General features: G+C 41.5%; 1 protein-coding gene across 4 annotated transcripts in view; it reads left to right on the top strand.

Moving 5' to 3' along the window:
- Nucleotides 1–12,128, top strand: part of REPS2 (RALBP1 associated Eps domain containing 2) — a 95,471-nt gene extending 83,343 nt beyond the window's left edge. For 2 of the 4 annotated variants that reach the window (XM_069002912.1, XM_069002902.1), the window contains exons 15-18: nt 1,306–1,389; nt 3,961–4,106; nt 6,186–6,291; nt 6,885–12,023. In XM_069002912.1, coding sequence (XP_068859013.1) covers nt 1,306–1,389; nt 3,961–4,106; nt 6,186–6,291; nt 6,885–6,953 — 405 coding nt within the window. In that variant the 3' untranslated portion in view covers nt 6,954–12,023. Of the gene's footprint in view, nt 1–1,305; nt 1,390–3,960; nt 4,107–6,185; nt 6,292–6,884; nt 12,024–12,049 lie in introns of those variants that run through there. The other 2 variants (XM_069002919.1, XM_069002926.1) reach the window with 2 other exon arrangements.
- Nucleotides 12,129–13,023: the final 895 nt, after the last annotated feature.

Genomic DNA, 13,023 nt, shown 5'->3' with positions numbered 1-13,023 from the left:
CACCTTTCTCTACAGCTCTTACTGTGTCTATTATGGAAAAAATGAAAATGGTATGGGAAAGTTCCTCCTTTTTAAAGATACCAAATTCTGTGCTTTCTGTTGTTTGTATTTAACTTAGAGTTAAGCCCTTGGAAACTCGTGACTGCTGCAGAGCTTGGTGGGCCTATGCAGGAGCCTCTAGGCAACAGTGAGTTAGGTTCTTCGGTGTGCAACAAATTATTATTATGGCTAAAATCCTGGCCCCTTAAAAGTTTGAGGTTTGCTTTGGACTTGGTTTTAAGCACAGGCTTTCACCTGTGTAGAAACAAGCCTATTTGAGGAAGGAGCAGGATGGCAGATTGCCCTTCCTGCCTGTGGATCATTGCCAGCCTGGCTCCAACTTAGCAGAAGCTGGGAAAGAGGAGAAGAGGCTATCTGTCAGTGCCAAGTGCCCTCAGCCTCCTGCTCCTGCCTGCCTTCCCCGTCTTGGAGAGCCAGCCCTCACCTTCTGGACAGACAACAGCCACACCATGTTTATAATAACCATGTTTGCTGCTGTGCACCTGGGGACAGGCAGCTCTGAATCCTGCCCCCCTCCCCAGTGCTGTGCCCTGTCCTGGTGGAGGAAATCAAAAGGTACAGAAAGCTTTCATGAGAGGCATAGCAAGGGATTAACCCTCTATTTTAATTTGCTTCTCGGTCAGATATGTTGGGAATCAGGTGTTTTGTTTCACAGATGTGTAGCTCTGAGTGGTGAGTGTTCAGCTGGGTTTCTGTTTGAAATGTGAGAACGGAGGAGGGAAGACTTGTCTGCTTTTTCATGACTTGTGTTTTCAGTAACTTTGCTGGAATTTTTGATATGATTTAGGCTTTGTCACTCCAGCCTCGCAAACTTCAAAGACAGAAGCTCACTCCTATGAATTTTCATCAGTTTCAGGTGATAATAAGGTGACAGGGCATATCCAAGATCTTTCTAGCTTTTTTCCACTCTCTTAGTTTTTATCTGAGTATTTAGGCCATAATGGTAATTCTAGAAGAAATTCTGGGTACTAGATTGTTTACATTCAGAGACATGGTTCCTAATGCTTCATTAAAAAACTTTTCTCCTGTTTTCCCAGCACAATAAAATGCAAGAATATGGTTTCATTAAAAATCTGCAAAAGACATATGTCATCCACTCAGCTGTCACTCTATATCTCCATTTTCCCTAATGTTGAATTGTTAAAGTAACTTTCCTTTTGTGCGTAACATTTCCTTTCATTGACTTTATTGTATGTGACTGCTAGTCATTTTCAGGGTGTAGCAATGACTGATTTGTTGTTGCAGACAGAGCAGCCATCTGAGGTTGAATTACATCCTCAGATGAACAGACCCCCATCGCAGGCAGAAGAAAACAGTTCAGCAAAAAAGGTGAGATCTGCACACGTTGTACCATTATGGAGTGACTTGCCTTCATCAACAAATGCGGTTGTTTAAAGTTTAAAAGCAATTAAACAGAGGGTTAGGATTATGTTTTTACATGTTTACCTTCTCTGGAGGTCAAGATGCTGAAGAGAATTGTGATCACATGTGACATCAACTGGGATAAATCATTAAGAAACCTCTTAGAACATACACATTGATGCTTTGAGAGAGGCAGCTTGCCGTTTATTTCAAATCAGTAGGGACTTGTGGAGCCATAGAAAAAACAAAAAAGGGTTTTACTGTACTCAACCCCTGTCTCGGTGTAGTTCCTCCAAATTGTGATGCACTTCTTGGTTTCAGTTGCTGAGGATTTGATTTTGATATATACACACCTGTTTGCTAGAGGTCAGGATCTGCCACTAAATGTCCATAGACTGGGAGAGATTTGCTCAAGATGTGCAGTTTCTAAAATGTTTTTGTACAAACCTACCATGTGTATAAAGTAAGCACTGAAATTAAAATGGCACACTTGAAAGGGCCTTGCTTAGGGATAGAGTGGCCTTAGCAGTGGCTGTGGGCATTTTTTCTCTCCTGGTCATGCTATGACCACCTCCTTCCACCAGACCCTATCCAGGTTTGGATAGGGGGCAAATACAGATCCTCCCCACTCTGGCCCCTCCTGCAGCCAGAGGGCACCTGCAAGACATTTACTCAGCCCAACCAAGAACTTTTGGCAGGTGCTGAATGGAGTATGTACCTTGCCAGGGAGCATCATCACACTTCTTACTGTAACGGGGCACAGACAAACATCCAGTGTCATCATTTTCTGTGTGTGACAGGGCTTTCTGGGCAGTGGCCTTGCTCTGCTTGTGCTCATGATACGCTACTTCTAGCCTGGCCCTGCTTCTTCTTTGCTCTGCTTTGTAGCCCTGCTGGGGAAATGAAATCCTTGTGGTCCACCTACTTCATGCTCACCCTCATCCCACCTGGTTCTCTGAGCAAGGCCTCAGGCTGTGGGGTGTGGGAGGCAGGTGGTTGTTGCAGTGCTGACCCACCTTCCAAAGCCTGGTGCAGGAGCAGGCAGCCAAAGAGCCCCTGCAGAGGGATCTGCTTTTAGGTATTGGACCATTGCTTATAGTATTGTGTTTGAAAGGGAAGAGGGGTTTATCCTGTGGATTTGGTAGGGTTTGGGCAGTTTAAGGTAGACTGGGATTGTGTGTTTGGCATTATAGTTGTGGAAGGCATATGCAGGTTCCTCCCTTGCTGTACATGGTGTGTTTGCAGGGAGCTGTGCCTGTGCAGAGGATTTCAGAGCATGGCATTACCAGGGATCTGTGGAGTCATGATGTGCTGACATCCTGATCAGAACATCTGATAATATTTTTAGATTTTTTTTGCAGTAATTACAGAACTGTTTTTTCATGTTTAAACCTTTCTCCTTATAATTCAAATTCTTTTAATAATTGCAACCCTTCTAATATGAAAGATTGATGGTCTTATATCAGTTGCATTTTGTATCACTTGTACTAGTCTCTTCTCGTGAGTCAGGTTTCTTACTACAGCATTGGGTTTTATCCTTGTAATTGCTTTGTCATTAAATGTTTCCCCATTAATTTTTTTCTTGTTTTATTAACATTTGGCCAAAACACAGTAATGAAGATAATCTAGCCCAGTAAAATGTATGATAGTGAAATTTGGTCTTTGGTTTTGTCTGTGATGCTGAAAAAACCTTTCTCAAGTCAATTCAACTTTTTGAGTCCTAACTTTCTCATTTATGAAATGAGGCAGTAATAGTTATATCCCTTGTAAAACAGACCTAATAATAAAACACAATGAAGAGGATACATTTATATTTATAATTTCAATCAGCTATAAGGTGGTAAAACTACTTCTCATTGCAAAAGAAAGGATGTCTTAATTTATAATAATGAAAACACCACTGAAATCATAAAAATCCAAGGCTCTGCTTTGCCTAGAAAACCCAGACTATTTCTTTGATGTAACTTATCAAGAGAAATACCTGGCCTTCTATACTTCCAACATGTTAATTTTGCATGGATAATTTCATGTATTTGTATTTCAAAACAATATTCAGTGTTGCTTCATGTAAGAGAGGAGGGGAGAAGGGAGAGGCTCCATGCCAGATGTGTGAGGCAGTAAGTTGGGATGCAAGTGATTGATTATTGATTCTTTCTGACTGAGCATAGTCAAAAATAAATTTTGCTTTGTTTTTTATGCTTTTGGGTCAACTGGGGGCTAGTACATGTATTTATACCCCTCCCTCCACCTCCACCCAATGCACACTAAGCTATACAACCCAGCAACCCAGTTCTGATGAGCCTGTCATCCAGATAAAGGCAAACACCCTTTCATTCATGAAGGGATTGCAGGAGTTATTGTTTCTTTTTCAAAGTCAGAAACCTGAGAGGCTATTACCGAATTTGAATTATGCTCTGTACCTCTTTAAATTATGAAATCTTAACTAGCTGTCAGCAATTTATGTGTCACAAGTATTCTCCAGCCTAATGATGGGACACATATGGCCTGACTTAACGTTGCTGTGCTTTTTTCTTTCAGGAGGTTGTTCTTGCTCAGCCACCCTCCAAACCTGCCCGCAGGAAGCTCCGGACGGAGGTGCAAGGGCTGGAGACCCCTGAGCTTTCTCCCACTATAAATGTGACTTCTTCCCTGCCAGCAGTCAAGCCTCACCTCCCAGTCCAAAAGTAAAAACCTGACCCAAGCATGCAAAACTGAAACGAGATCTGATGTAGCAGGGTTTGCTCTTTGCATAGCTCTGTGCTTAATAGTTCTGTTTCTAAGAATGCTTCACAAGATACAGGTCTCTGAAATCTTCATCAGTCTTCTCAAAGGCAGACTAAGCCTGTAGTGACTATCAGTAGTATTTAGAGGTAGATAACCTCTTCAAAGGTGTCCTACCTCTCTACCTGGTAGACACAGCTGAAGAGCAAGCCTAGCTGTTCAACCATCTCCAACGCCAACATCTCTAACACAACTCCCTCTATATGTGAAGGTGTATGTTTCTGCCTTACATGTATCTTCTGGAATTTTGCTCCTTCACATGGACAGATATGACCAAATAAATGCCCAGGAATCTGAGTCATTAAATGCTTGATGTTGGTCATGTCCTTGTGATATTTCTTCATTGCAAGGCGTGTTGGAAACGGGCTTGCCACTGGTGTGAGTTGAGCCACAGACCACTTGTGGTCCATCCGATAATGGCCAAACCCAACATGTGTTACTTGCTCTCATAAACACAGCTGTTGAAGCTGTCAGCAACAACGACTTGTAGGGATTTCACTGTATGTGTATTTAACAGTGGTGGAGAAGGGGCTGTAGAAATGGTAAGTGAAGGCACTTGAAACTCTATTGGGTCTGTGCCTCTCCCTCAGCTGAAGCACTGTGCAAACATTACATCCCACCATCACCTAGGGCCTTGCAAAGACATCTGATTCAGTCTGAAACAAAATCAAGCTGCCCAAATCAATTGAGTGTTTCTTGGCAAATTGCATATCAGTAAACTGAATTGGTGCTGCATAATTGGAGATTAGAATAAGTAATAAGACTCCTAGGATGCTCTTAAAGTACTATTTTGTGCTTTGGGAGTGCATATTCCATAGTGGTTCAAAGATAACAGCATTTGTTAACATCTCAATCCTGTCTTGTCTATATCTTTCCTAAAATGTTAAAATGGCCACAGACCTATATAGCCCTGCTTTTATTTTTTTTCCTATCATTTATTACTTTATAGCCTATGGATAGTAGTTTGCAGCAAAATAGTGAAGCAGAAAACTGATAGTTCACTGGAAGATAACAGCATAAGTCCTGTTGCTGTGCTGTGAGAAAGAGTCTGTTGCAAAAATCAGTGCCATCAGTTCTGTTAAGAGAGAAGAGCTAATGGGGACTGTGTGCCACTGGACCATATTTAAATAGGGTATCTGTTTTAGATCAAATCTGGCATTAAAGAGCTCTTGTTGACTCATGTAAAACTTTAAAATAATCTATTTGGAAAGGGGCTTGGATATTCAGTCAGTATTTTTTGTATTTTCTTTCTTTTTTGCTGTTATCTCTCTTTCTTTGAATAGGTTGGTCCTTATGTACAACTGTCTCTTTTTATACCTGTCTGCATAGCTGTCATTTCCTCCAGACCAGTTACCACAGGCTATGAAGTAATAACAACTCTTAATTAATAAAATAAGTTCTTAAAATTAAAAAGATACACCCTTTATCAGCAAAAGACATGAGGGAAGTCCATCAGTCATCTTCCTGTCTGTGATGTCAGATGGTTTTGGTGGAAATGACTGCTTTGAATAAAAGAAGTATTATATTTTGACGTAAAGAAACATCAGAAGCAGCAAAAATCTGAGACAGCAGTTTCATGCCAATGTCCTTTCTTTCTGTATAGAATGATTTTTGTATTTTCTGTTAACCACTCCTGACTCTTTTAAACTCTACAAATGTCTGAAAACACCTAACGCAAAGATGCTGCAATAAGCACAGCTATGCAGGGATCGTTCTTAAGCTCCATGAGAATGCAGTGATTTTGAAATTGAGACAGCCTAAAGTATTTCTGTCATTCAGGTTAACAAGTTTCAAATACTCCACCTGATTCAGCCATCTCATTTCAGTGTTACATTCTTCTTCTCTTAAATCTGTAGTTTGTACCTTGTCTTTGAAGCGTTGTCCAGGGTTCAGAGAGTTACGCAAAATGGGTGGGTGCTCTTCTGGCATCAGCCAGTGTCAAGGCTCTTAATTGAAATGTTTTGTATTTATCTGTCTGGCAGACAGTCTTCCAAGCAGAAAAGGGCTATTCAGACCGCTATACGAAAAAACAAAGAAGCCAATGCTGTGCTCGCCAGGTTGAACAGTGAGCTCCAGCAGCAGCTGAAGGTAAGGAATGCACTGAAAATCAGTGACAAAGCTCCCTACAATCAGTTACGTGTTACCTCCAGCAGTATTGAAATCAGAGCAAAATGCAGGACAGTAATTGAAATAAGCACAGAGATGAAAGCTTTCAGTGACAGCACATTGCCATCATTCCTTGGGTCAGGTCTTACTTGCTTCCATCTTCAGCAGGCCAGTGCTGTTTCCTGTGTTTTATGGCAGGAAAAGACAGAGCACTTTGCCTAAGTTCACACAAGAGAAGAAAATTGAACTTGTCCTTCAAGTTACATTGCTGTTTGGAAGCTTTCTGATAGAGCAGAGCTCTGCTGTTTTTATGGAGACCAGAAGACTTGATGGGTACTCCTCAGGCACATCTTGCACTGAGGCTTAGGGGGGTTCAAGTGCACTCCCATGCTGGGGCTCTGAGCCTGCCCAAATGAGGAAGCAGACACTGGAGGAGTTGTAGTCCAGCCCAGCTCCCAAACCTGCAGGGAGCCCTTTCATGGGGGTCAGCAAGAGCCTGCCTGGCTGCCCTTTACTGGAGCAGGGTGGTGCCATGTGAGCATCCTGAAAGTTCTAATGCACCTCTCCTCCTGCAGGAGGTTCACAAGGAACGAATTGCCTTAGAAACACAGCTGGAGCAGCTACGTCCTGTCACCGTCTTGTGACACACACGGCTGTGCATGAGCAGGAGCAGAGCAGTGCTCAGCAGCTTTGCAAGGAGAGTTCTGTGCAGCTGAGCAGGGTCTCTTCCAAGGCAATGGGGAGGACTGGCCTTGCTGGGTCTCTCTTCACCCTATTATGCACATTTTGCCTTTGCAGGTGAGGAAGGTACAGAAAACAAATACCTGGCAGTGGAATATTTCTGCATGGGGGATGCTTTGCCTTCTTTCCTCCCCCTTCCCAGCCTAATGTGTAAATGCGGTTTATCACTGAAATGAATAACCGGGAGTATTTTATTTATGTAAAGAATTCCTGATTTATATGTGTTTTGGCAGCACCTCCTGCCCTGATCATTAAGAGGTACAGCATTCCTGAATTCTTGCTTAAATTGAAAACTCATCCTCTGAGATGTGCATCTGGATGTTACTGATTCCTGTAGGATTGTATCATTGTAGAGTACCTGTGGATTTAACATACCATAGGAATAGAACTTACAAGTTGTACAGAATCTTTATCCTCAATCACGTCAAATAATTATTTTCTTAGTACTGTTTATTATGCAATCACGGATGTATTTTAATGTTAGAGAACTTGTATTTTATTAGTTCAAATCATATAAGAGAACAGTAAAAAATACTAAAATATAATTATTTTGGAAATTAGGAAAAAAAAATCTTTTTGAGCTACAGCTGTTTCTAATCACCAGTATTTGAGCACTTGCTTGCAACTACCAGTGTCTCTGCATTCCTTTAGCATGTTTGAGATGGCTGGTGTATAGCTTTTTTTGTTTTCTTCTTTTTCTTTAACTAACAGTATATTTCTAACAAGAGGTTAAAAATGCATTCAGGGCATTTTTATAAAAGCTATTCTATGTACATTTGTATTAGTCTGCTTTGTTGTCTTAATAGCTGCTGATTTAAGGATGTGTACAAGAACTGTACTTCCAGAAAGAGGAAAGATAGCAAAAGTGCTATGTATGAGGCTATAAAATGTGAGATGGAAGTAATTGCCTTTTACAGCAGGCTTTTGTTAAGATTCCTTTGCACATCAGTGGAGATGCTACTGATAGGAGAAAGCTGCTAATGCCCGTCTGTTTTCTAAGAGAAGAAGCAAAGATTAATGTTTAACTTGCGTTTGATCCAGGACCAGCTGAATCCCGTGGGGATTTTTCCATGGATGCAGTGGTTGGTGGCTTTGGTCTCAGTTCTTGCAGTGGAAGCTGGCTAACTAATGTTGCTTTATTTCTTGGAGTAATACTCTTGGATTGGGTGACTTCAGACATAATAATGTCAGCCCTGCTCCCACCGTGGGTATGATGTGCTTTACTGCAAGGGCATGTCGCCTACTGTGGTCCACCTTAAACATGACACTGCACATGTTTCACTGACCTAAGTGTGTGTGTTCACTTTGCAGAAACAGTGCAGCAATTCTGTCCCCCTTGTGGGTGTGGTGCTTCCTCCCTTTAGCTGTAGGATGGCCCTGGGGCTGAAGAGGAAGGAGAAGCAGGTTTGAAGCAGCTGGGTAACCTCTCCTTGGGGTGTGTCATGGAATGGCTGCTGTGGCATATCAGAGGGCACCAGAGCAGCCAAAAGTTTTGTTGAGAGATAAGAAAGGCATCGCTGGGAGTGTTTAAAGTGATAAGGAAACAGTCTACTCTTGCTGAAAGGAATGTGGATGGGGGACACGAATCCAGAAGTCTGCAGGTGAAAATCAGCATTTGCAGAATTGTTACTGAAAGTCTGTTTTTGTGATGCACTAGTGTTGATTCAACTAAAGATTGCTATGTCAACAAGGAACAACTGTTCTTCTGGATTTGAGACTTCTCTCATGTGACTGTTGCATAGCTGGGGTCAGATGGTCATTCCTGGTCAGCGACAAAATGTGAGGAATGCAGGCTTTTCTGGGAAGCTGCAAAAGAGCCACTGCCCTCTTGCTAATAGTGGTATTGTTGAGAATTTATCATCATTTATTTCATTTGTTCATAATACTACTGAGTCATTCCTGAGATTTAATGAGGTTAAGTGCTCGCCCTGTCTGCTTTTTAGTTCATACATTGTCATTTGGTTAATAAGCCCTTACTATTTCATGGGAAATAATCATATGGCACACTTGTTTTTTCTTTTATGGGTGATTTTTTAAGGAAAGCTTTTAAATGATTACAAAGAAGTGTGCACATTGCATTTTTAAGGCAGTGGAGGACTTTTTCATGTTTGAAAGGAGCTTCCTTTGAAATAATCTCCCATTTATTTCACCTGAGTTATTAATGGAATAGATGCTGTTCAAGGGAAGAGTGAAAGAGTCTGCTTTATACTGTCGTTTTCAAATGTCTCTCTTCTAAAATCCAGGAAGTCTTCTCATTCACTGGAAATTATGATACTTTCTTAGCCAACAATGAAATATTTGCTTGGCTGTTACTTTACCATTGGATTAATAAATAAAAGTATTTAATAATCCCTGCACTTCTAGTGTTGCAATCAAATACCGCACTCAGCTTCAATGACTGGAATGTGAGTTGATTTGTTTTCTTTCTGGTGAAACGTCAGCTATGATGACGATACACTACTTCACACATCAGTAAAGTGAAATGTTCAAGGAGAGGTGTCAATGTGTTATACATATGATGCAGGGAGGTTACTCTTCTGTATGTCTCAATGGTTAAGCATTTATGATAGCCCACACAAAATGAAAAAGTGTGTCTGTTCTTGGGAAGCTGTTAGCATTTTGAGGGGAGAAGGTGGCATCATGAAGCTATGACAGTGCTTCTGGCAGTTGTTCCATGCAGCCGTGCTCATGGCTACTGTTAACAAGCCCTGGCTGGCCCAACTTCATGTCTAAATCCAGTATTACAGATTTTCTTCAAAATTATTTTTCCTTTAGAAAAATGTGGATGTAGCAAAATCTGAATTTCTTGCAAAAGCCTTCTCAAACCTTGGATGGGAGATGCTCCTGCATCCAAAACCATTTAGTCAGAGAGGGAGACCTCACAGGCTTAATGTTCAGGGTACTTTCTCGAGCTACAGGTGAGTGATTAGCTTTAAGCCTCTGGCATGCCTGACCCAGAACAGCAACTAAGGTCTGCCTGCTCCAGCTGTCAGCCTGACCAGGGAGCAAGATCATGTTCCCATGCATGAGCTCTCACTGTCCTCAGTTCATAGTTTCTGTAGGTACTTGGGCAGAGCACAACATGCCCAGCAAGAGAGGATAAATGGGAACAGGAGCTGGAGCACGGCATCCTTGCATCTGAGAGGATATGCTGACCATGAGTCTGGTGCCCCTTCTCAAGTCTTCAGTGGGCAATTAAATATTTTTTATCTGCAGAACAGGGCTAGGCAGAGCAGATAAAGATCTTCCTCAGTGTGGGTGTAAGTGTGCACTCACATGTCTTCCTTTTGTTCATGCATTTCTTTATGGGTCTGTTAACACTCCTATCACCTGATACCTATATTTATTTCAATCTACAGTAATTCCATAGTGAAAAAAGAAAAATGCCCAGCTAGGTGTAGTGACTGGTTGCCTTTGAAGATAAGCCATTTTTATATGAGCCTTTCAAAATAAATAATGACCTGGTAACTAAGCAAGGCAAACAGTTTCCATTTCTGAGGCATTCCTTTATTAAACAAACTACCTGTGAACACACATTAATCCTTAAGGATCAATGTCCTTCTCCTAGTTATTAATTTTATACCAGGATGCAGTGGAAACATTACCAGCTCTTTCCAGAAAGTCCTCAGTTCGCTCTTCCAAAGAGTTTTGGTGATGTAACAAAAATGTAAATGTTTAGTCAATGCAGCCTTGTTACTGGTAAATTGTTGGATATCCTGTTAAAGTCAAAATATTATCTTCAGACTGCATGGCAGTAGTTTTGCTGCTGGGAATTCTGTATCCACATCAGGGAGAGGAATTTGTTTGCTCTCATCCAGACAGTTGCAGCTTGACAGATGATCAGAGGGCTGGAGCACCTCTCCTGTGAGGACAGGCTGAGTTCAGGTTGTTCAGCCTGGAGAAGGCTCTGGGGAGACCTTATAGCACCTTTGGGTACCTAAAGGAGCTACAAGAGAGCTGGGGAGGGACTTTTTATGAGGATATGTAGTGATAGGACAAGAGGGAATGGCTTCAAACTGAAATAAGGCAGGTTTGGATTAGATACAAGGAAGAAACTCTTTACTGTGAAGGTGGTGAGACACTGGAATAGGTTGCCAGAGAAAATGTGGCTGCCCCATCCCTGGAAGTGTTCAGGGCCAGGTTGGATGGGGCTTTGAGCAACCTGATCTAATGAAAGGTGTCCCTGTCCACAACAGGGGGATTGGAACTAGATGATCTTCAAGGTCCCTTCCAATCCAAACCAGTCTCTGATTGGAAAACACTGCCAAGGCTAGCCAGCATAGGGTGATGAGGCTTTGCATGGTAAAATGATCACAAAGGGATGGCTGAGATTTGGAACCCTTCACAGGAAGCATTTAGGATGGGCATAATGTGAAAATTGCCTGTTGGTGATGCATAGGTTGCTTTCCTCCCAGCTGAGCTTCCAAATCAGGAGGAAGAGATCCTGTAAAAGTTGCTAGCTGGGAAATGAGGGATGTCCACTTTCCAGTACCATCAGCCTTTCTGTCTTCAGCATACACAGTCCTTGACAAGGAAATACATTGGTTCATGATGCCACATATTTTACTGACTAAAGAGTAAAATACTTTTTTCAAGAAAAAAAGTAAATCTTAGTGATTTAGTATCTTTGAAAAGAGATGACGTATTTTGAAGCTTTTTTCAGCTATCTTGATATGTGCTATGAACATATGTATTGTTTTACTCTGTTACTGATTTTTTGATATAAAAAAGTTGTATTGCAAGCATTATTGTTGTTAATCTAAAAAAAAATGCCCCAAGATTATTATATATTTGAATTTTAACTTATAAATTAGATAGCCAGATTTAAGTAATTTGTTTTCACAGCTGCAGACTGTCCCCGTGGTAAGCTGCAAAATGTATAATGTTCTATACTATGCCCATCTAATTTTGGAAAATGTATGTGATATAAAGCTGGGTGCTACATTAAAATAAAAGTGTCCAATGAGTTCAAATTGCCTTGCTTTTGTGTTTTATTTAGGATGTTGATGGTGCAGACCTGCCAGGAGACCAGAAACTGTGACACTCAGTGGAAAAACTACCATGTTGAAATGGCTGACCTTCAGCTTTGAAAGATGAAATCCCTTACATTGGGATTGTGTGTACATGATAGAAACAGAGATTTATTTGAAGTGAAATCATATTTCCTTAGGCTCCAGTTAAGTCAAAACTTCATCTTTGCTTTGTCAGGCCTTGCTTTGTCAGAATTCAGACGTTAACTCCCTGATTTAGCCCAAAGAGGGACACCCTTTCACCACCATGAAGGAAGAACCATTCCCAGCCTCCAACAGGCCCTTAGTCGGAGGGTGCCCAGGCAGGACCTGCAAGAGAACTCCAGGTGTTCCACGCAGCATCCTTGTGATCAGTGGCTTTGGCCCCTTGTCAGCTGCAAGAGTTGAAATTAAGCTGGGAAAAGGAAACCATTTGAATAGCTGCCTTTGTGGCAGGGAGCCAGAGGGGACAGAGTATTCTGCTCTTTAACTAGTGTGATTTTTAAGAATTATGTCACAGCTGTCCAAAGAGCAGAGCTTTAAAAGAGGAAATAATGAGTGATAAATTAATTCTTCCAGCATTAAGCCATGACAAGGGATGTTTTATTGGCCTAAAAGTATGTCTCTGGTGCACGTGAGGCACAAGGCCAAGGCGTTAAAAACTTGTAAATATCCTGTGGGGAGCTATTCTCCATCAGCAGTGGGATGGATTTAGATGGCTCCTCCATTCTTAGTTTTTACAATTAGATGGTACTCTGGGGTGCCTTCATGCAAATCTAGATTGGCTCTCCGTATTTGAATTCATGTTCCCAGTAATCTTTCTTAAAAATTAAAAATGCATCTTCCTGCTCCAGAGAAAAGTTCTTAGTTGAAGTGGGAAAGAAAAGAAGTAGGAGAAGCTTCAAAAGTCCTTTTTTATCTGTTTTTTAAGGTAGTGCTGCTTTACAAGCGTGCCTCCTTCGGT

The sequence above is a fragment of the Aphelocoma coerulescens genome, chromosome 1 (genome assembly GCF_041296385.1).
Source record: "Aphelocoma coerulescens isolate FSJ_1873_10779 chromosome 1, UR_Acoe_1.0, whole genome shotgun sequence".
In the NCBI taxonomy this organism is placed as follows: domain Eukaryota; kingdom Metazoa; phylum Chordata; class Aves; order Passeriformes; family Corvidae; genus Aphelocoma; species Aphelocoma coerulescens.
This window is presented reverse-complemented; position numbering and strand designations above follow the sequence as displayed.